At 45.2% G+C, this 24,261-nt stretch overlaps 1 protein-coding gene across 2 annotated transcripts in view; it reads left to right on the top strand.

Annotated features, from left to right (window-relative positions):
• The first annotated feature begins 350 nt into the window (after window positions 1-350).
• Window positions 351-24,261, top strand: part of SPHK2 (sphingosine kinase 2) — a 46,006-nt gene continuing 22,095 nt past the window's right edge. Inside the window, exons 1-4 of one of the 2 annotated variants that reach the window (XM_040434459.1) lie at window positions 351-485; window positions 13,624-14,319; window positions 22,246-22,395; window positions 22,487-22,581. In XM_040434459.1, the coding sequence (XP_040290393.1) occupies window positions 13,905-14,319; window positions 22,246-22,395; window positions 22,487-22,581 (660 nt within the window). In that variant the 5' untranslated portion in view covers window positions 351-485; window positions 13,624-13,904. The remainder of the gene's footprint in view (window positions 486-13,623; window positions 14,320-22,245; window positions 22,396-22,486; window positions 22,582-24,261) is intronic. The other variant, XM_040434465.1, reaches the window with a different exon arrangement.

Raw genomic sequence — 24,261 nt, 5'->3', positions numbered from 1 at the left:
AAGGCACTGCGACCCCAGAAGAATACATCACACTGCGCTGCCTTCATTGTCCTGGACCATAGGACGCTGCAAGTAGAACTACAAGTCCCACACTACTATGGGACGATACAGCCCTGAGTATATAGCGGCACCAGGACACTTTCCAGAACTGCCGGCACGACAAGCGTTAATCACCGCAGTAACCATAACAACGCCCTGCCTCCAGTACACACACAGCAGTGCAGAGCCTCTCCAGAGACCTGCACCGTTTATCACCTCCTCTCACGTGACTGGTCACATGGCTGTGACGCCATGCCTGGGCTCAAACCTCTACCGTCTGCAAAGAGTTGCAGCTCCCCTTAGCACTTCCTGTCAGAGTAGAAGCTGAGTCAAAGTAGAGGAGCCCGAGGCAGGACAGCAAGCGCCGTGTCACTGCAGGCCATGCTCCGCAAGGACCAGGCGCTGCCTTCTCATCTGCGTATGGCGGTCACACTGGATACTGACAGGTGAGTGCTGTCTCTATCCCCAGGAGGAGCAGTGTGTGTATCTGCGGGAGTAGTACTGTGTATCTATCCCCAGGAGGAGCAGTGTGTGTATCTGCGGGAGTAGTACTGTGTATCTATCCCCAGGAGGAGCAGTGTGTGTATCTGCGGGAGTAGTACTGTGTATCTATCCCCAGGAGGAGCAGTGTGTGTATCTGCGGTAGTAGTACTGTGTATCTATTTCCAGGAGGAGCAGTGTGTGTATCTGCAGGAGTAAAATTATCCTTCCCCAGGAGTAGCAGTGTGTATCCTTCCTCAGGAGGATGAGGATAGCGTATCTGCAGTAGTAGTAGTGTGTATCTTTCCCCAGGTGGAGGAGGAGGAGGAGTGTATCTGCAGGAGAAGTACTGTGTATCCATCGGCAGGAGGACGAGGATAGTGTATCTGCAGAAGTAATGTGTATCCTTCCCCAGGAGTAGTAGTGTATCCGCAGGAGGAGTAATGTGTATCTATCCCCAGGAGGAGAAGCACTATTTGTGTGTCTGTCCCCAGGAGGAGGAGCGTGTCTGTGTGTCTGTCCCCAGGAGGAGTAGCATGTCTGTGTGTCTGTCCCCAGGAGGAGGAGCGTGTCTGTGTGTCTGTCCCCAGGAGGAGTAGCATGTCTGTGTGTCTGTCCCCAGGAGGAGTAGCATGTCTGTGTGTCTGTCCCCAGGAGGAGTAGCATGTCTGTGTGTCTGTCCCCAGGAGGAGAAGCACTATTTGTGTGTCTGTCCCCAGGAGGAGGAGCGTGTCTGTGTGTCTGTCCCCAGGAGGAGTAGCATGTCTGTGTGTCTGTCCCCAGGAGGAGGAGCGTGTCTGTGTGTCTGTCCCCAGGAGGAGTAGCATGTCTGTGTGTCTGTCCCCAGGAGGAGTAGCATGTCTGTGTGTCTGTCCCCAGGAGGAGTAGCATGTCTGTGTGTCTGTCCCCAGGAGGAGTAGCGCGTCTGTGTGTCTGTCCCCAGGAGGAGGAGCGCGTCTGTCCCCAGGAGGAGTAGCGCGTCTGTGTGTCTGTCCCCAGGAGGAGTAGCGCGTCTGTGTGTCTGTCCCCAGGAGGAGGAGCGTGTCTGTGTGTCTGTCCCCAGGAGGAGGAGCGTGTCTGTGTGTCTGTCCCCAGGAGGAGGAGCGTGTCTGTGTGTCTGTCCCCAGGAGGAGGAGCGTGTCTGTGTGTCTGTCCCCAGGAGGAGGAGCGTGTCTGTGTGTCTGTCCCCAGGAGGAGGAGCGTGTCTGTGTGTCTGTCCCCAGGAGGAGGAGCGCATCTGTCCCCAGGAGGAGGAGCGCGTCTGTGTGTCTGTCCCCAGGAGGAGTAGCGTGTCTGTGTGTCTGTCCCCAGGAGGAGGAGCGTGTCTGTGTGTCTGTCCCCAGGAGGAGGAGCGTGTCTGTGTGTCTGTCCCCAGGAGGAGGAGCGTGTCTGTGTGTCTGTCCCCAGGAGGAGGAGCGTGTCTGTGTGTCTGTCCCCAGGAGGAGGAGCGCGTCTGTGTGTCTGTCCCCAGGAGGAGGAGCGCGTCTGTGTGTCTGTCCCCAGGAGGAGGAGCACGTCTGTCCCCAGGAGGAGGAGCGCGTCTGTGTGTCTGTCCCCAGGAGGAGGAGCGTCTGTGTCAGAGTCTTTTGGGTTTTTTGGGGGGTAAAAAAACAGAATAAACTGCTCAGTGCAGGAAACGTAATATGGCAGTACAAATTGGATAATATGTAGTTTAAGTGCTGCCAGATCTGTACTCTTCACTGCTTGGTGCCAGTCCAGACTGGTTGCTATGGACATTCTGCCTGACAACGTCATAGAAAAGGCAGTTGCTGTTATCAGTGTGTCCCTTAGCAAACCATCTCTCCAAGGGCCCATTCAGAGGACTGCATGGGCACCGTGCCCATGTTGTGGGCACCATCCGTGTCATCGCGGGTGTGGATCCATTGATTTGAATGGGTCTATAATCTGCAAGATATATCCTACCCCAAGTCAGTGGGTCCGCACTGCAATGCCGGGTTCACACGGCCGAGGCCTGTGTTTAGCGGACCGCTATCTGCAGTCCGCAACATGGGCATGGCGACCATACAGTCGTGTGAATGGGCCCTAGCAGGTAAAAAAATCACATATATCAGATTTCAGCTGAAGAACATCTGCCTGTAATAGAATGGGGGTAAGGAGACGTTTGGTATTTGTCAGAAGGGGTTCCGCTTCTAGCTCTGCCCTGTACACAGACGTCTAGTGATTCTTCACTTCTTTTCCTGGACCTTTAGAGTTGAAGGATATCTTTAGCTTCCCCTTTTGTGTATCTCTGGTACATTCTTTGTCGGGGAAAATCAGAAAGTGCTGGGTCTTGATCCTTGTGTAACATAAGGTTACTGTGATTTCGACACTGAGTCACGCCACGAGCATTAGTCATATGTCTGAGCCCGCCGCCTCTTCGGTAAATAGGGATGTGTAGATGCTGACTTGGATTTGAAAAGAGGCCTCCTACATTGAAGGTATGCTCAAAATTCAAGATAAAGGAAAAGTGGCTTAGTTGCCCATAGCAACCAATCAGATTCCACCTTTCATTTTCTAAAAGAGTTCTGGAAATTGAAAAGTGGAATCTGATTGGTTTCGATGGACAACTAAGCCTAGGTTCACACTAGCAGTAAGAGAGTGTGAACTAGGCCTCATTCAGAGATAAGTGGATACTTTTCCATTTTATGATGTGCCCGATTGGCACCCTAAATTCGAACCAGTGACCTGTTCTGGTACCACTTACACGTGCAGAAGCCTCATTGGTGTTGTCAATCACATGATACGTTACAACCCGACTTGTCATATTCTTGGTTGCAAGTTACAAGACACTGGAGTCTCCTGGTGCCGAGAACTGGGACAAGTGTCATTTATGGAAGTGGTGGGAAGACTTCTAGATGTATGGCAGTCCTAACGTTACTTGTGGACATTGCATCAGCTATACCTTCAGATTGCAGCTTTTCCCCAAAGTACACAGAGCAGGTGATGGCACCTCCAGGGAGTTTGTCGAAACCTGCATTTGATGTCAGGACAGAGTTGTCAACTGTCCAGGAATTTCTGGACAGTCCATAAAAGTAGGCAACTTTTTTCCTGTGACGTGTCCGTGAATTTTTTTGAGGCTGGTGGTGGTACTTGAGTAGATTATTTTGGTGGTAATTATCATCATTTTACAGCTTACAGTAAATGCTGGTAAAGAGTTCTTATCAGTATATTGAGCTGTAGACATATATTACTTTGAATCTTTGCCATTCATTATGGTTTTCCAAAATATCCGTAAAAAGTTTTGGTTGTCCATGATTCAGGGAAAAAGTCTGGTTGGCAACCCTGCGTCAGCACAGGCTCTGCCATTCACTTGCCCTTGTCCACCCCCTCCATTCTGTAGTGCCAGAACATGGACGTCCATTGTGTTCATAGATAGGTAAACTTTTATTTATTTTTTTCGTATAGAACTACATCTTTTAGGTGGTCAGTATAATCCTGTTCATTATGTTAATTTCATAGGTCTACTTAAAGGGAGTCTGTCACCACATTTGAGCCTATTAGACAGATCCAATAGCGTTATATGTGCCACCCAGAAGTTTAAAACGGTACCTTTGTTGCATATACCCGAGTCTTGTTTCAGCCAAAAATGAACTTTGTAGGTTCTGTAAATGCGCCCTCTCAAGTGCCCAGGGCGGCGTCTCAATCTTCCGAGCCCAAGACCGGACCTCCCCAACGGCTCATAACCCCGCCCTCCGTGTGCCTCTGCCCGCCCGTTTACGCTCCTCCTCTCTCCTGCGGCGCAGTGGAAAAGGAGAGAGGAGGAGCGTAAACGGGCGGGCAGAGGCACACGGAGGGCGGGGTTATGAGCCGTTGGGGAGGTCCGGTCTTGGGCTCGGAAGATTGAGACGCCGCCCTGGGCACTTGAGAGGGATCATTTACAGAACCTACAAAGTTAATTTTTGGCTGAAACAAAACTTCGGTATATGCAACAAAGGTACCGTTTTAAACTTCTGGGTGGCACATATAACGCTATTGGATCTGTCTAATAGGCTCAAATGTGGTGACAGACTCCCTTTAACTGTCATTACCTACAAGTTCCCATAGTGTGCCCATTAAGTATTGGGTGGTACCCAGATGTCTTTGTAAGCGTAGCCAAGTAGACATCCTGATGGGTCAGTAAACAGCCAGAACATGCCAACTGACACCTCTTTAGTTTTCAGTCTCATTGTTAATTTATTCCAGGATTTTTCCTGCCTCGTGACATTTTTTTGAAGGAGCTGAAAATAATATAAAACAGCAAATATTCACCATACTGATGCCTTGCCACACACATGCCAAGACCTCCCAGGTCCTCAGGCGTTCTGTTTACCCGTGCCCAGTAATTAGGTGTCAACTCAACATGTGGCTTACTGCTGCCAATGACTAGTGAATAGTGATTGGCTGCAGTGGTCACATGTTGTGTTGATGCTTCCTCCCTAGAACTTGTTTAACAGAGACCAGGGGGATCTCGAAAGTGTTGGCATGGTAGTGGCAGGAGGCAGAAGCATTGCTCCCCTTTAATTTAAAGCATCTGTTAAGTGGATTGTACAATATGTGTTACCTATCTGTTACAGTTTGCTAACCAATCATAAGTTTAGTCTTTGTTCACATTTGCTGTGTCATTCTTCCAGTCAAAATGCCAGAAAGAACTCATAATCTGGTGTGGTCCTTCAGATGCCATTGTTGTCCATCAGAGATCCAGCACGCCATTATTTTAGTCTTTCTCCTCCAGTGATTTTAGTGAAAATTTAAACAGAGCCTAAAAGAAAATAATTTATGTATGGTTGAAGTGATTTCCCTAGGCCGAAATGTTCTCACCACAGAAGAATATCAAAAGACAGTTCTTTGAGAAGACCACCCACTTATCCAGACCAGATCAGACCACCATAAATTACACATACAGGCCATCTTCTTAAAGAAGTTTCCTTCCCCACCTAGAAGACCACTTTTTTAATACATTTTTGAATTGTCCTCTCAAAGAGGTTTCGGTGTATATGTAAAAGTCTGACAGTGTGTAGCTGAGTGTTCACACTTATTGGCCATCTTAGCTTGATAGTTTTGGAAATGTCGTCAAATAAAAAAACTTGAAAACCTTAAAAAAAAATAAAAAATTGTCGGCTCTTTTATTCAAAGTGTCTCTCAGTCGGTGGTCTGTATAGACCTTTAATGGCCATGTGAGGTTTTGTTTGAGTGACTAGAGCAGATGTTTCATCGCATACTGTATTTTTCGCCCTATAAGACGCACCTAGGTTTTAGAGGATAATAAGAAAAAAATATTTCCATTACACCTCAGGTCAGACCAGCAATCAGACCCCCAATGTTAATCAGGCCTCAGATCAGACCCCCAGTGCCTCAGATCAGGCCCCCCCATGTCAGCCATCAGACCCCCCCCATGTCAGCCATCAGCGCAAATAAAATAAAATAAAATTACTTACCTCTCCTGCTCCTGGACGGCGTCACTCCTCACCACCAGCGCTCTCTCTCTTCTTCCTGGTTCTTGGCTGTCAGCTGTGAAGGCTGCGCACAATGAGGTCACATGGTGCGCAGCCGAGCGGAGGACCCGGAAGTAGTGAGTACAGATCCTTTACCGCTTCCCTGTCCTCCTGTACTAATGAAACGCTTCCCAAATGGAAGCGCTTCATTAGTATTCGCCCCATAAGACGCAGGGGCATTTTCCCCCCACTTTGGGAAGGGGAGGGAACTGCGTCTTATGGGGCGCACAATACGGTAACTATTGTCTGCATTAGTGGTGGTACCCTATTTTTTGCTTTATAAGACACACTCGATGATGAGAAGCACCCCAGGTTTTAGAGGAAAATAAGAAAAAATATTTTTCATCAGACTTCATATCAGATCCTCAGATCAGACCCCCATATCGGCCCTCCATGTCAGGACCCAATCAGCCCTTCTATCGGCCCTTTATTTCAGCCCTCAATGTCAGACCCCTCTCCATCTCCGGCAGCAGTCGCGTTCCCATGGCTTCTCCGGCCCGTGCTGCACAGTCACCTGACTATGTGCAGCGTCAGGTCATAGTGCACGCACTACGTCCTTATGTTGTACCGGGTCAGGACAGTGCAGCACTGAACCCAGGAAGGGAGACCAGGGAGGGTGGGTACCGGAAGCGTTCGCTCCCGGCACCTAATGCATACTAGTGAGCACTTCCATAATGGAAGCGCTCACTAGTATTTGCTTTATAAGATGCAAGTTATTTCTGGTGGCAGATCTCACAAGGACAGTTAGACAGGTCGGTGAGAATTTCAATCCACTGCAATTCACTGGGTTGTTTTTTATGATAATTTCCAATGAGTCAATCGTTTCCTTGACTTTTCCGGCTCAGCTCTGCTCTGTCATCACCACCAAACTTGAACATTGAGAAGAAGACAAGCCTTTTTCCCTGTAATATGCAAGATCTACCTGTTTGCAGCACATGGCAGCATAGAGGAAAGCAGAACTATTCTGTGTTTTCTGCCTGCATGTTACAGTCATCCATTTTGTCTGGCAGCCTCTTTGCCAGGCTATTGAATGTCAGATAAGATGAATTTAATTTTTTTTTTTAGCTAATTCTTTTGGCTTACTAAACTTCCCAATATATTTGCTCAGCAAAATTAGTGTTAAAAAGGTTTCCATCTCCTTACATTTTCTCAAAAACCACACAGAATTGTGTAAAAGCAGCGTTATACACCTTACAGATTCCTGCCACTTCCAGGTCCTTCTCAATACGGACATATGAGCGCAGCAGCCAGTCACTCACAGAAGTGGGTCACCACAGCCGCCAGTGATTGCTTGTAGTGTCACATGGTCCGTGTCAAGAGGGACCAGGACGTAGGGACCAGTGGGAGATTCGTCAGAGCAGGATTGCCGGGGGATCAGTAAGGTATTACTACTCTTATTTTAAACTATTCCGAACAGTTTTTTGTTTTTTTTTATATTGAAGGGGATTATTAAAGGGGTTCTCCGGGAATTAAAAAAAAAAAAAACTTAAATATTACTTTATTATAAATATATTCCCAAATATCTTTCATTAGTTATAATGGTTCATTTTGTCTACGGAGCAATCATCAGAGGAAATAAAGTGGCCACCGTCCTATTAGTACAGACAAAACCAGTCCTAATCAGCAGGACAAGTTACTTCACAACACTGAGGTAAAGAACCGCCTCATCCTCCTCTTTGCTCTGCTTGTCAGGGACTATGATCCTGAATACAGCTGATAAGATCTTCAGCTGAATCTCTGTAGGAATGGGGTTCATGAGGAGACATGAAGTACACAGAGGAGGTGGGGGTACAGCACTTGCGTGCAGTCTCCATTACTACAGCCCCACATTATCACAGTCTGACTCTGTCCTGTCCATCCTCTCTGCACTTCATGTCTCCTCATGAACTCCATTCCTACAGAGATTCAGCTGAAGATCTTCTCATCTGTATTCAGGATCATAATCCCTGACAAGTACGAGAGGAGGATGAGGCAGCTCTTTACCTCAGTGTTCTGAAGTAACTTGCCTTCCTGTGTGATTAGGACAAGTTTTTTGTGTACTAATAGGACAGTGGCCATTTTATTTTTCCTAACGATTGCTCCCTAGACAAAACAAACTATTCTAATAACTAATGAAAGGTATTTAGGAATTTATTTATAATAATGTAATATTTAAGTATTTTTATTTTTTTAATTCCCGGCGAATCCCTTTTAAGAATATTTGGTTGGACACAACATTTTAAATACAATCTTTATTTTTATGTTTATATGTAGGGAGACTAGGGAGAGTTTTTTGATTTTTGTTCATACACGTTCTTACTTTTCATAAAAAGCAAAAAAATCTGAGGAATAATGAAAGGAAGACTATCCTTTGGATAGGTTATCAGTATCTGATAGCACGGTGCGCTCTCCGCATCTTTTGCGGCCCCACTGAAGTGACTGGGTCTGCATCTGTCTAGCAATGTGGATCAGATGCAGACAAAAAATAAGTTTGCGTTCATGAGCCCTTATTGGTCAAGCTGATCAGTTAGACGGGACTTGTTCAGTACAGAAAGTGCTTGTAATCAGACTTTGCTCTTCAGGATTGTTGACGTATCTAATAACTTATTTGTTATCTTGTAATTGCTAGTTTTTCCTTTGTCATGTCTCCAGAGCATGGACACAATAAAATGAAGGCTGAAGGTTGGTTATAGATTTTGAGGCACATTTATTAAGACCAGCATTTTAGACGCCAGTCTTAATAAACCCCTCTCAGCCAGCTCTAAACGTAAGACGTCTTCCTAGCTGTATTGTGCCAAAATTTAGGCGTATTTCAGATTAATAAATTACGTCCTTTGTGTATATATTTGAAGTATAAATTAGTTAAGCGGTGGTATTAGTAGAAATTTCCCTCAGTCTGCAGCATCCATAGTACTTGGGAATACTGATTACATCCATGAGGTGCTTCAAAGGGGTGTTCCCATCGGAGACAATAGCGAAATGCCCCCATTGCCTGATAGGTGCGGGTCCCAGAGGTGTCTTGTAAACACAGCCAGCAAAATGAATCGGGGCGCATGCGCAGCTGCCCTCTATTCATGTCTATGGGGCCGCCGAAAATAGCCAAGTGCTAGATCGGCTATTTCCTTCGGCCCCATAGAAATTAATAGGAGCAATGGCCGCGCATGCCAGTATATAGGCTATTGTGCAGTAGGTCTTAATTACAAATGTTCTATTTTTTTAGTGTCTACAGCTCCTTTGTCGGCTCTGTGTCTCCATTGTAAGATACCACCAATAAAGGCCTCATGCACACGACCGTTGTGTGGTCCGCAAAACACGGAAGGCGTCCGTGTGCGTTCTGCATTTTGCGTAACGGCACGGACAGCCATTGATATAACTGCCTATTCTTGCCCGCAAAACAGACAAGAATAGGACAAGTTATTTTTTTTGCGGACCACGGAATGGAGCAATGGATGAGGACAGCACACTGAGTGCTGTCCGCATCTTTTGCGGCCCCATTGAAGTGAATGGGTCCGCATCCAAGCCGCAAAAACCAGCTCGGATGCGGACCAAAACAATGGTCGTGTGCATGTGGTCTTATCCTGCAGTCTTATTCCCTTCTATGAAATGATACGTCCAGTCCTGTAGCAAGTAAACTTACTGTATTTTTCGCCCTATAAGACACACCCCCCCAAAAGTGGGGGGAAAATGGCAGTGCGTCTTATGGGGGGGTCACTTTCTGGGGCTTACATATTAGAAACCACCCATAAATGACCCTATTTTAGAAACTACACCCCTCAAACTATTCAAAACTGATTTTACAAACTTTGTTAAACCTTTAAGTGCCCCGCGAGAATTAAAGGAAAATGGGAATGAAATTTCAAAATTTCACTTTTTTTTTAGCAGATTTTAAATTGTAATCTATTTTTTCTGCAACACATCAAGGGTTAACAGCCAAACAAAACTCAAAATCTATTACCCTGAATCACCGCATATGTGCTCAAAAACTGATGTATGGGCTCACAGCAGGCTTCAGAGTGGAAGGAGCCCCTTGCAGACGAGCGTGTGCGGATTAGGTCCGGATGCGTTGCGAATGCGTTCAGTGAAAAATGCTAAATTTTACGAACAAAGTCATTCAGTTTTGTCTGCGATCGCGGTCAGTTCAGTTTTTTTCCGCACAGGTGCAATGCGATTTAATGCGTTTTGCGCGTGCTAAAAAAACAGTGTTTACAAACAACATCTGTTAGCAACCATCCGTGAAAAACTCATCACATCCGCACTTGCTTGCGGATGCAATGCGGTTTTCACGCAGCCCTATTCACTTCTATGTGGCCAGTGTTGTGTGAAAAATGCAGAATATTGAATATGCTGCGATTTTCACGCAACGCACAAGTGATGTGTAAAAACCAACGCTCATGTACATAGCCCCAATAAAAGGAATGGGTCTGGATTCCTTGCGGGCGCAATGTGTTCGCATTGCACCCGCGCAGAATACTCGCTCGTCTGCAAGGGGCCTATGGCTTTTGTAGAGCGGATTTAGCTGGAATGGTAATTGGGAGCTATGTCGCATATGAAGACACCCTGTGGTGCCCCTACAGTGGAAACCCCCAAAAAGTGACCCCATTCCGGAAACTACACGGCTCAAGGAATATTTTAAGGCGTGTAGTAAGCACTTTGACCCATCGGGCATTTCACAGAATTAGGAAGCACTTGGCTGTGTAAAGGAAAAATTTTCCATAAAAAGTTGCTTTACACCCACATTTTTCCCTTTCACAAAGGGTAACAGGACAAAATGCACCCCACATTTTGTTCCCCATTTTCCCCCCGAATATGGCAACACCCCATATGTGCTCAAAAAAATGATCTATGGGCGCACAGCAGGGCTCTAGAGTCAAACAGCAAAATATGGATTTTGCTGACCTGAATTGGCAGACATTAATTTTAGGGGCCATGTCGCATTAAAACATTTCCTAAGGTCCCCAGAAATTAAAACCCCCAGGAAGTGACCCCATTTTGGAAAGAGCACCCCCGTACAAACATTTTAAGGGGTGGAAAGGGCACTTTTGACCTAACAGTTGTCTCACGGAAAAGAATATGTAGTGGTTGGTGAAAAGTGAATATGCAAGCTGTGGACTAAATCAGACATATAAAGTGGAAATATTACAGGGTACATCATGGATGAAATTAAATGAATACTCCATGGATGAGTGGTAGATTTTAAAACACTCCTGCATGCACAGGCCAGGTTTTTCAGGGCAGGTTTCGCAGTGGTAAATGGTGTCTTTCCTTATCCCCCTTTTGGAACACACCTGCATCTTTTTTGAGTCCTTCCGTTCCTTGCTGTCTGGGGGACTTGACCTGGAAAATGTTGCCCTGGTACAACACGGGCACCATGACTTCCTGAAGTACTGGGACCCTCCCCGGCCTGGATTTGAAAAATTAGGGCCTTGATAACCACCTCTTGGTACTGGAGGAAAGTTCCTGTGTGGCCTGCAGAATGAAATAGCGTACGCATTGCCCATTGCCATCTGTACAATGTGTACGGCCAGCTGTTTGTACCACACTTAAATTTTTCGTGTGGCACTGTAAGGCTTCAGAAGTTGATCTGAAAGATCCACCCCTACCATGTGCCAGTTGTAGTCCAGGATACAAACTGGTTCGGGGGTAGTGGTGTTGTGGTACCTTGTATAGGAGCAGGGGAGCTGGCGTTGGTGTGAATGGTGGTCAGTACAAGGACGTCCCTCTTGTCCTTGTACTTAACCACCAGCATGTTCTCATGGAGGAGAGCCCTACTTTCACCCATTCTCAGTGGTTGCCCTACCAGGGATCTAGGGAGGCCTCTCTGATTTTTGCGCACTGTGCCGCAAGCCACAGTACCTCTGGAAGTTAGGGACCTGAATAGGGGTAGGCTGGTATAATAGTTATCCACATAGAGGTGGTAACCCTTATGCAGCAGTGGGTGCAGTAAGTCCCACACGATCTTCCCACTAACTCCTAGGGCGGGCATTCTGGGGGTTCTGTCCGGGAATCTTTCCATTTGTAAATGCGAACTATTCCGCCCGATCGTTCCCCAGAGTTCCACAGACCTTGCGCCATACATGTACGGCGCTGGTCCTTAGGTCACGTCCGGTTGCGCCGTACATGTATGGCGCGGGTCCTTAAGGGGTTAGCAATAGAAGAAGCTGTGATCGTGAGTACGGGAAGCTTTTACCCCCAGATTAGAGTAGATTGCTATAGGAGCGTATGCATAATTTTATGTGTTAGGAGGTTTGGAGTCGGACCACTTCTTCTTTTTCTCCTCTTTAGATCCCCGATCAGTAATTGGCACAGCTGAACAATTTTATAGCTACTTTTCACCTTCTACTTCTGGCCAAGTAGGGGTCTAATGGAAGAAAGTAGGAGACTTCAGGATTAGACGATTAGCTTTTTTGTTGTCTGTTACCATGGAGACACACAGGAGGAGATTTAACAAAACTGGGGCAAAGGAAAATGGGCTAAGTTGCTCATAGCAACTAGATTCCACCTTTAATTTTTCAGAGCGTCTTTAGAAAATGAAAGGTGAACTATGGTTGGTTGCTATGGGCAACTAAGGCTACTTTTTCATCTTCAGAATGGATTCTGGCAGGCTGAATTCTCCAGATCCGGCACCAGAATGCCTGCTGGCCCCATTAACTATAATGGGATCTGGCGGAGATCCAGCAAATATGCATTGTGTGTTTGTGTCCGGCAAATTCTCGCCATTCTCTGCCGAAACTGGTGGCTGGATCGCAGTGCCGCAGATGTAAAAGTAGCCTTAAGCCAGTTTTCATTTTCACCAGTTTTGATAAAGCTCCCCCTATAGTCTGCATAGGTACTATAGATTCAAAACAATAGGAAATGTTTAATTAAAGGGGTTGTCCATATGCCATAAATGTCCGATAGGTTCCAGGGGCAGGATCCACACCCGGCTGTGAACTGAGAGCACACTGAACGTAGGCGGCGTGATCTCCATTCACTGCTATGGAACTTGCAAAAATAGCAGAGCATGCACCTATTGGCCATTTATGGCTTATCCTATTGATTTGCCGTAAATGCCCCAGATAGGAATACCTCTTTAAGACCGATTACAAAGTTTTACATTACAACATACATTTATTGGTACAGTTAAAAGGGTTGTCCGGTTTCAGGAGGAAACCAGAAAACCCTTTTGGATCTACCAGCAATAAAGATCTGATAAGTACTTACCTGACAGATCTAGCACTACCACTCCATTTTTTCTGGCCGGGCTCTGTTTACCTGGCTCCAGTGGTGAAGTCCCTTGGACAACACATGACTGCTGCAGCCTGTCGCTTGGCTCATTAGGTGCACCGCTGAGGCCAGTGATTGGCTGCAGTGGTCACATATTGTCGACACAATGTCACGGTTCAGCTGGGTAAATAGAGCCTGGTCAGGAGAACAGGCACGGCGGTGTGGGATCTCTTAGGTAAGTACTTACCAGTTCTTTATTGCAGGCGGATCCTGAGGGTTGTCTGGATTCCTATTGGACAATGTCTTTAAAAAGGTGGACATAGCCGTTAATTTTGCTGATTAAGTATGTATTGTAATATTTGCATTGAAGTCTATACATATGCCTTGTAGATAAGCCGACACTGTAGCAGTAGTTTATTTGTGTTTTTCTATGGGTTTTTTTTCTCTGCAGGATTACACCTGAATGAATACCACATACTCATGGATTAGTGGATTTTTATGCCTTCTTAGTCTGTTGCTTTACATTGACCTTTTTTTTTTTTTTTTATACACAGACCAGCTTTCTAGTTGAAATGATGCCCACAAAGCTCTAGACGCTACTCTTGTTGATTTTTATTGTCATCCACTCTGCCTTTATGCATTGCCAGTCCAAATTTTACGCACTTGTTCCGTTTTCCTACCTTGATTGTATGATTGAATCCACACCGGTGAGCCCCATACCACCCACGTAAAATGTCTAAGGATTGCAGGCAGTCATCTGAGACCCTGCTCCATGGTGAATTTGGAGTCTACCCATCCAAAGGTATCCGCTATGCACTAAGTCTAACACCTACAGGCCTCCACATCCAGAGGCTCGTCCCAAAACCTGAGGATGACCAGCGTACAGTACTACCCATCCTTGACATGGTGGGATGTCACACCATGCGCAGTCGTGGCTCCGATGAGATTTTCGCCTACTTTTCAATCTATTCCTATCCATTGAAGAAGAAGAAAGTTGCAATGGGTTCAACACGCACACGCCAAAGGTTGGTCCGCACGTTTAGGGTGGATGAGGCTTCAGATTATGAGCACAACCAACTGATCGCTGAAAAGTGGGCAACGGCAATAAAGTGTCTTATTCAAGGAGTGCCAATCTCAAGTGACACAGGTAATGACCTAAAATATGAATTCTGTCCAGCTGGTTCTCCTCTGTAGTTTAAGGAGGTGTCAAATAAGCTTTTCGTTCACCAGCTAGAGATACCTAAACCATACTTATTCAGTGCTTTAGAAAGGAGAAGTTTAAAGGGGTTGTCTCACTTAAAGGGGATGTCCCATGAAAAATATTCTACAGTTTTTAAACCAGTGCCTGGATCTGAATCCTTTTGTAATTGCATGTAATTAAAAATTTAGCATGGCCAGTGAGTTATTTAATAAAATCTATCTGTATAGCGCCACCTGATGTTACTTTTCTTATTTCTTTGTCCTGCTCTCTGAGATGGCCGCACATGCTCAGTTTTATCCTGCAGCTGTCTCCTGAGCTGTGATAGGGAGATCTGAGACACGCCCCCTGAGCTGCAGCAGAAAAGACACTCCCCTTGAGCTGTCAGCTTGATATAAATCTAGCAGAACATTGAATGGGGAGATCTCTGGATCCATGTGAGGTACAGGGCTGGTTCTAGCTATGTTAGAAAGAGATTGTCATGTACTATATGATGCCTGATTTCCATTTTTTACATTAGTTATGGGATAACCGTTTTAAGCAAATGGCACTTATCATGTAAAGTTAATAAAAGGCACTTAAAGGGGTTATCCCACTTAGCAGTTTCATACTTACCTGCTGCCACCGCGCGTTCACTTCCTGGATTCTGGCTGGGGGCGGGCTTCATCTTGATTGAAGTCTTCTCCCGGCCGGGCCGCGCGCTGGACTGAACGCGCACGCTGCCGCGCATGCGCAATGTGACTTATTTCTGGCCAGTATAGTACAGAGCCGGCGTGCGCGTTCGCAGCTCTGTACTATTCTGGCCGGGAAGAAGTCACCGTCGCGCATGCGCGGCAGCGTGCGCGTTCAGGACAGCGAGTGGCCCGGCCGGGAGAAAAGAAGAAGTCTTCTGGGCAAGCGCGACCATCGGGATTTTGCGGAAGAGCGGTGGTCGTAACCAGGGGAGACCGAGTCACAACAATAAGGTAAGTGGGGATGAATTTTCTCCTAATCGGTGGGAATTTGTTAATAAAGTATATTTACAAAAATGATCACTGTCAAATCATTAACAGATTTAACAGTGATCATTATGATGGGATAACCCCTTTAATAATGTATTGTGATTGTCCATATTGCTTCCTGTGCTGGTTGGATTCATTTTTCCATCATTTTATACACTTTTCATATCCAGAGGTTATGACCACCCTGCAATCCAGCAGTGGTGGTCGTGCCTGCACACTGTAGGACAAATCACTGGCCTCTCTGGTGGCCAGGGTCATGGGAGTACGTATAGGCTTGCATGCACAGCAGCTCCTGTCCCCACTACCTCATATCTGCGCTGCAGCGGTGGTCGTAACCCCTCGAAACGAGCAGTGTATAGTGTGATGGAAAAATGAATCAAACCAGCAAAGGAGGCAATATGGACAATCACAGTACATTAGTAAGTGCCTTGTATAACATTCTCTACATGATAAATACCACTTGCTGAAGTGAGAGGACCCCTTTAATATAGCTGGTTACTAAGTAATAAAAGTGTATGGTAGTCCTTTCAAATATCTGACCTGTAGAAAGATAGAGGGGCTCACACCTGGACGTAATGGAAATTGAGGTTTCACCACCTTACTAGTCCCAGTAAAGAATATGGAATAAAGTTGAAAGAAATAAGGTGTGCACACCGTCTTCTGGTTTTGCATACAGGGTCAAATATTTACTAATAACAATACAAAAATAATTCGGTATATAGGCACTCCTGTATATGCCGCATAGGCTCAACCGACTCATACAATCTTGTATTGACATTGGCATCCTTACATTTATCTTATCTTTTCAATTTTTGGCTCATTTGAGCGGTCATTTGAGGTTGAATTATGTATGTGCATGAGGTACATTTTTGTATTTTGTACTTATCATTTATAGATATTAGCTACACTATTTTTAAATTTTTATTTCTATCTTTCTTGATGAGTTTATTCATACAATCATGTATATAAGTTAAAGGGATTCTGTCACCAGGTTTGACCCCTGTCAGCTAAACATATGCTGATGTTCAGGGCGTCTTCACGATTCCTAATGTGGGCTTATAAATGTCATCTGTGGGCTTATTTAGCTAAAAAACTGCTTTTACTAACCTGTCAGTCAAACAAAGATCTCGCGCATACAGGGGTTGAGCGAAGTGCCGGCGCATGCGCACTTCGCTGTAAGAAGCTAAATGGAGAAGTCCGCATGGGCGCATCAGGTAGAGCCCTGTGCGCAAGCGTGAGATCTTACAGCAGGAGGAGGGGGGAGGGAGGGAGAGCGAGAGGCGGAGAAGTCCGGAAAGGCGGCACTGGGCACGAACATCCCCTTGGGCACCTTATTTGTTTGACTGACAGGTTAGTAAAAGCTGTTTTTTAGCTAAATAAGCCAACAGATGACATTTATAAGCCCACATTAGGAATCGTGAAGACGCCCTGAACATCAGCATATTTTTAGCTGACAGGGGTGAAACCTGGTGACAGAATCCCTTTAACTTCTATTTGTACATCTATTCTTTGAATTATGTATTGTAACCTGGGAATGAATTGTATAGATGTATGTTTTTTTTATTTTTTTATTCTTTTGGTGATGTGTGTGTGTATGTATATGTGTGTGTATATATGTGTGTGTGTGTGTATGTATGTATATATATATATATATATATATATATATATATATATATATATAATTAGTACAGACCAACACCTTTTCATTCAAAGAGTTTTCTTTATTTTCATGACTATGAAAATTGTAGATTCACACTGAAGGCATCAAAACTATGAATTAACACATGTGGAATTATATACATAACAAACAAGTGTGAAACAACTGAAAATATGTCATATTCTAGGTTCTTCAAAGTAGCCACCTTTTGCTTTGATTACTGCTTTGCACACTCTTGGCATTCTCTTGATGAGCTTCAAGAGGTAGTCCCCTGAAATGGTTTTCACTTCACAGGTGTGCCCTGTCAGGTTTAATAAGTGGGTTTTCTTGCCTTATAAATGGGGTTGGGACCATCAGTGGCGTTGAGGAGAAGTCAGGTGGATACACAGCTGATAGTTCTACTGAATAGACTGTTAGAATTTGTATTATGGCAAGAAAAAAGTAAGTAAGTAAAGAAAAACGAGTGGCCATCATTACTTTAAGAAATGAAGGTCAGTCAGTCAGCCGAAAAATTGGGAAAACTTTGAAAGTAAGGGCTATTTGACCATGAAGGAGAGTGATGGGGTGCTGCGCCAGATGACCTGGCCTTCACAGTCACCGGACCTGAACCCAATCGAGATGGTTTGGGGTGAGCTGGACCGCAGAGTGAAGGCATAAGGGCCAACAAGTGCTAAGCATCTCTGGGAACTCCTTCAAGACTGTTGGAAGACCATTTCAGGGGACTACCTCTTGAAGCTCATCAAGAGAATTCCAAGAGTGTGCAAAGCAGTAATCAAAGCAAAAGGTGGCTACTTTGAAGAACCTAGAATATGACATATTTTCAGTTGTTTCACACTTGTTTGTTATGTATATAATTCCACATGTGTTAATTCATAGTTTTGATGCCTTCATAGTCATGAAAATAAAGAAAACTCTTTGAATGAGAAGGTGTCCAAACTTTTGGTCTGTACTGTATATGTATGTGTGTGTGTATATATATGTGTATATATATATATATATATATATATATAAATAATATAAAAAAAAAATAGGCAGCACTCCAGGAAATAAATGAATAAACAATCACCTTTTATTCACCCATGTGGGCAGCGCAACGTTTCGGCTCAGCACTAGAGCCTTTCTCAAGCTGCCGACATGGGTGAATAAAAGGTGATTGTTTATTCATTTATTTCCTGGAGTGCTGCCTATTTTTGATATTTTTGTATTTAAAACCCTGCTTATCCTTTGGGCCGTGCACCCTTCCACTTATTGAACCCCCTGTGCTGCTATATATATATTTTTTCCACTTCTTTTTTAATAACTTTTTTATATTGTTATTAATAAATATTTGATCCTGTATGCAAAACCAGAAGGAGTGCACACCTTATTTCTTACAACTTTATTCCAAATATCTGACAATGTAACCCCCAAGAGGCAATATTTACTGTAATTCATGTAGAGAGATTTTTAAAAATCATGAGGTGGTTTAGATAAAGTGGTCATGAAGGATCTGCTCAGACTTCAGCTGCCAGGACGGTGCTGACCTAGCTTGCTCAGCAAGCAATCCCTGGGCCGTGGGAAGTTTTCATCAGCGTATGGGTGGAACATGTCTGCCATTGATGTGTTCTTACTCTTGGATTGGAGCCCAGGACTTGTATCCTCGTCTTTGAGAAAAGCAGATTCTGAGTAGGCAGGCATGCACGAATGAATAATGTAGTTCCTACAGGTCATCTCGCTTGGTGCCCAGCACTAAATTTATTTTGGTGTACTTGGTTCCTTTTAGTTGCGGGGACCTGAAGTGTCTGTTAAAGGGAACCTGTCACCAGTGACCTCCCTATCAGCTATTTGAATGGGCACTTAGCTGTGATTTACCTGATTAAAACACTGTTTTTCATTTGTAGATCTGAGTTATGTTATGTTTCTTCATATGGAAATGATGCCTTTGGTGCAATAAGGGCGTCACCGTTGCTCTTTCTGCCACCAAGCTCCACTCCTTTCTTTGGCCAGTTCCTCGCTCTTTGCTTTACCACTTCCTTCCTTGCTCTGTCAATCAAAGCACTGGGGGAGGGGCTGGCCACAGAAAGGAGTGGAGCTTGGATGCAAACCGGATATCCGGGCTGGGCTGTAGTTATCCTCTTTAGCTCCACTGCCGCCATGTTCGCCGGTGTCCTTGGGCAGACCGCACCGCTCCCCCCCGTACTCTGTGGTTACAGCAACGATCCGGGAGCTAGCCCCTCCTTCCCTGTCAATTACAGCTATTACCCTTATTATATTAAAACCGCGCTGCTCACCAGAGAATCCACTCGGACCACCTGCTACACATCCATTCACCTGTCCTATAACAGCCAAGGCCAGAGAGGCAAAGGTAGTGAAGCACCGCAATGAGATTTAATCGCACACCAGTTTTTATTCTACTCCCAAACATGCAAGGAATACAGGCCTATAAAACAATTCAGGCGGCCTCCCGTCTATCCCCCGACCCGGGTTTCACCTTTGCTTCGTCAGGGGTGATAGACGGGAAGCCTTGGCTGTTATAGGACAGGTGAATGGATGTGTAGCAAGGAACCAGTAATTGGCTGAAGGGGTCTGAGTGGATTCTCTGGTGAGCAGCGCGGTTTTAATATTATGAAGATTGGAATTTGGTGTGAATAGAACCCTCCACGCCTGAAACCTGCAGCGCCCAAAGTAGGATTGACTATTCGGAACTGACTCTCTTAAATTACAGCTATTACGTCCGCCAACTGCCCCCTGCTGCAGAGTTCGATATCGCTGCCGTTCACCGTGCGCCCTGCGCTCATGAATAGCAGGTAAAGGTCTAACGCCTATTGGTACACGTTAGACTTTTTTTAGGCAGTAAAATGGTCTGAATAGGCGTCTGACACTTGTACAGGCGTTATTGTGACCTCTGTTCCTCGATTATTCATTTTTAGCACGGGTTTTGTCTATAATCTAATAAACAAGGTGAAAGTGCAAGGCTGCCTGGCCGAGATACAGATATAGATGGTATTTGCCAAGATAATGATCGTAAGGAGTATTTCTTAATAAAATCTATGTAAGCAAGTAGGACCTGTGTGGTTATACAAGCACTTATTCCACGTGGTGAACGCTATTAAAATGCAGAATCGCTCTTATTTTTGTTCATCCATCCCCAAAAATGGAATAAATTCCTATGTGCCAAATTAATACTGTACAGAAGTCTGTCTCCGTACAGCATTAGAACGTATGGGCTCCAAAGTAAGTTATTCATGAAATTGTGCGAGACTTTGTTGAATAACTTCAGTAGTTAAAGGGTTTCTATCATCAGAAATTCTGTTATGTAGCAGACTGACATCGGCGATGTGCTAATGTCGGCAGTACATACCAGTGTTGTTTATACTTTTGTCCCTGCCGCCGTTCTCCTAAAAAACACACTTAAAATATGCTAATGAGCCTCTAGGTGCTTCAGCACCTAGAGGCTCGGTCTACTAACCAGTCATCCCGCCCAGGTCCTCCATTTAGCCCGCCCCACCCCGCTTCTCTTGAGTGATGTCCCAGTTAGCTGGATCGCTGAAGAAATCCCGCGCCTGCGTCCTCCACTTCTGTATTCGGACGTGCTCCTGGTGCCGGCTTCCTCACTGCGCCTGTGCTGACTACTTCACAGTGAGGAAGCCGGCACCAGGAGCGCGTCCTTCACTCACTACGCCTGCGCCGAATACAGAAGTGGAGGGCGCAGGCGCAGGATTTCTTCAGCGATCCAGCTAACTCGGACGTCACTCAAGAGGAGCGGGGCGGGCTAAACGGAGGACCTGGGCGGGGTGACTGATGATTCAACAAGTCTCGCGCAATTTCATGAATAACTTACTTCGACTCATCGGAGTCCATACATTCTAATGCTGTACAGAGACGGACCTCCATATAGTATTGATCCAAAGTTTTGAAAAAGCAACTTTGGATGTAACATCCGAAGCTCGATTCGCTCATCACTAGTCATAATCAGCACCCCACCAAAAAAAATAAAAAATAATCTGCAAAAACAATGGCAGAATTGCTATTTTCCATGCACACACCCAAGCAAAAAATAAATAAAAAATTTGTGGGCCGTCAGGCCCGTCTCATTCATCATTTTCTATGCCTGTTTCAGACATAGAAAAGGATCTAAATGTAAGACTGCTCAGAAACTTTCTTACATTTAGAACTAGTGCTGGATGTGCTGAAGTTACGTAAAAACCAGCGCCTCTTCATAACTTCGGTGGATCCTCTGCCAGCTATGGGGCTTATTAAAACTGGCGTCTAAAACGCTGGTCTTAATAAATGACCCCCTTAGTGAATTTTAATTCTGTTGCCTGCTTTAGGCTAGGTGCACATGGGGCAATGTACGTGAAATCTTCAAATCCACAGAATGTAAATTAATGGTGCATACTTTCACTGCGGATTTCACCCTTTGAAATGCATGTGGTCAAACCCATCTCGAATGTAACGCGTGGATTTTGTGGAGGATTTTGATGCAGCAAAATTCTCGTGATTTTCTTACATTGAATTTGTCCTGTGTGGACTTTAATGTAGTGTCTATAAATTTAAAGAGGCTCTGTCACCAGGATCAACCCTATTAAACTATGTATATAGCCGGGTAGGGTCGATCTAGTAAGTAAAACAATACCTGTCTTTTCTATCTTGGTGCCGGTGTTGTGGAGAAATGTAGACTTTTATTCTGATGCAAATACGCCATTGGAGCACTAGTCTTCTGCTGCTTGCCAAGTGCGCACCGTTGACGTCATTCTACCCAGAAGTGGAAGCGACTGCAGATGAAGCCGACGGCGCCTCCACACACTGAACATCTTTGCTGCTCGACAAGCAGTAGAAGACTGGATGCGCAGGTGCCGTGCTTGCTAACAACTGTGCAGGTGCGAAAACTCTGTACTAGACGTGAGGTCTAGCACTGTCAATCTAAGGGGAGGGGGGCGTGTTTGGAGCACTGAAGGCGTTTATAGCCAGCACGAGGGGAGTCACTGGAGTGGTGCTCAAACAGCATAATCCCGCCTCTTGGTGCTCCAATAGCTCATTTGCATAAGAATACAAGTCTAAATTTCTCCACAACGACGGCACCTAGAAAGAAAAGACGGGTATCGCTTAACTCAGCTAGATCAACCCTACCTGACTGGTTTACTAGGGTTGATCCTGTTGATGGAGCCTCTTTAAGTTGTTCCGCCCTGGGGTAAATGAGCATACTCCCCAATGTCATTTATTTTATTTGTCCTGCAGAGATTTCTCTGACTCTTCAACCCAAACCCCGGCGTTTAATGCTGTTATTGAACCCATGCGGTGGACGAGGCAATGCCTTGCAGCAGTGTCACACACACATCTTGCCCATCATTACTGAAGCGGACATCAGCTATAACCTTATACAAACAGGTAGACCTCCCGCCATGCTATTACAATAATACTGTAGTGTGATCTTTCCCCCTGTAGCATGGTAGTATTTTTATGTGTTTGTTTCTTTTAGAAAGACAGAATCATGCCCGAGAGCTGGTGCAGAGTATTAATTTAGAGGAGTGGGATGGTATTGTAGTCATCTCCGGAGATGGGCTTCTCTTTGAGGTAAGTTGCCAGCTAATTTTAAAAAGCGATAACGATATGAAATGAATGTCGAGTCTTATTGTTTTATTGATTCTTCATGTGGTTTGGGATTTTCAGGAGGATATATACTGCAGGCAGATTGAGCTTCTACTGTAACGTCGTAGTAGTAGTATTAGTACTACCTCTGAAGGGGTTTTCTGGGTCCTCTAATTATTCTAAGGAATCTGATTTAATTCATGAAAGTTATAACCGAGGACTCTTACCTGTACTAATCAGATAGTAGGGCTTAATCTAAGTGACACCCTTGAAGAAAGTGTGAAAACATATATTTATGCGTTGTTATGCCTTGCAAGCCAGCAGAGACATTCCCTTCAACTGGTCCAAGTAGTCGGAGGACACATAGCGGATGCCACGGTTATCTCATTTTGTTCCTTGTCGAGTGTGTAGATGTTTACCTGCCACTGGGTGTTTGTCATCCTGGTGGCTCTTTGCTCTGGTAGGCCCGAACCCTGGGCTGTTTTGACTTCCCTTCCAGTAGGCTTCCCTAGAATCCGTAGATCAGAAAATAGGCCTCAGTGGCCTTGCTTTCCAGAAGGTCACAGCCCGGCCCGTTAGTTGTATTGCCTTTAGGTCCCTCACAAACTTGTAACATGGCAGCACCCAGACCCCCCTAAGAACAGAGAATGGGATATGGAGACCCTCTCCAGGAGGATGAGCCTGCTCACCACCATACTGGATATTGAAGGGGTTGTCTCGCTTCTGGAAATAGCATTTATCATGTATAGAAAGTTAATACAAGGCACTTACTAATGTATTGTGATTGTCCATATTGTCTCCTTTACTGGGTTGATTCATTTTTCCATCATGTTATACACTGTTCGTATCCAGGGGTTACGACCACCCTGCAATCCAGCAATGGTGGCCGTACTTGCACACTATAGGAAAAAGTGCCAGCCTCTCTTGTGGCCAGGACCAGGGTAGTACATATAGGCACGCATGTGCAGCAGCCTATGTCCCGGCCACCTCGTATCTGCGCTACCCGTACCCCCAGGAAATGAGCCGTGTATAATGTGATGGAAATATGAATCAAACCCGCAAAGGAGACAATATGGACAATCGCAGTACATTAGTAAGTGCCTTGTATTAACTTTCTGTACATGATAAATGTCACTTGCTGAAGTGAGACGACCTCTACCCAACCTTCCAGGAGATGGATCGCCTCAGCAGTAAAGTCAGCCGATGCTCCTATAGACGGCACACTAGTTGTCTCGGTAGACCACCCCTGTAGTAGCACCAGTCTCCCCCAGTACGTGCTACATTATACAGTTTGTTTACCCAAAGTAAAGCGTAGTTCTTCATACACTATTTCTGATTGTACCCAGTCTGTGTACTTGGTACATTTTGTAGTGTGTGGGTGTTGCCCTCTATCTTGTATGGAGATCAGAGGTGTTCAGCTATGTGGAATCTGTGCTGTATTATACAGTATATGAATCATCTTCCTGACTATAAATAATTGCTACCTTCCGCAAAAAATGTAGATCGTCACAGCAATCTCTTTAAAAAGCAGTGCTCAGTAATTATATGTGTCCTTACAATCAGCATGTACTAACCCTACCCCAGGTTATGCCTTATGGTGTAGTGCTGCCAGGTACAAACAGTAGGACTGAATGTCGCAGCTCCACCCGGAGTCATAGCCACCCC

The sequence above is a fragment of the Bufo bufo genome, chromosome 1, assembly GCF_905171765.1.
Source record: "Bufo bufo chromosome 1, aBufBuf1.1, whole genome shotgun sequence".
NCBI classification, from domain to species: Eukaryota; Metazoa; Chordata; class Amphibia; order Anura; family Bufonidae; genus Bufo; species Bufo bufo.
Note: the sequence above shows the minus strand (reverse complement) of the source record. Positions and strands in the feature narration are given on the sequence as shown.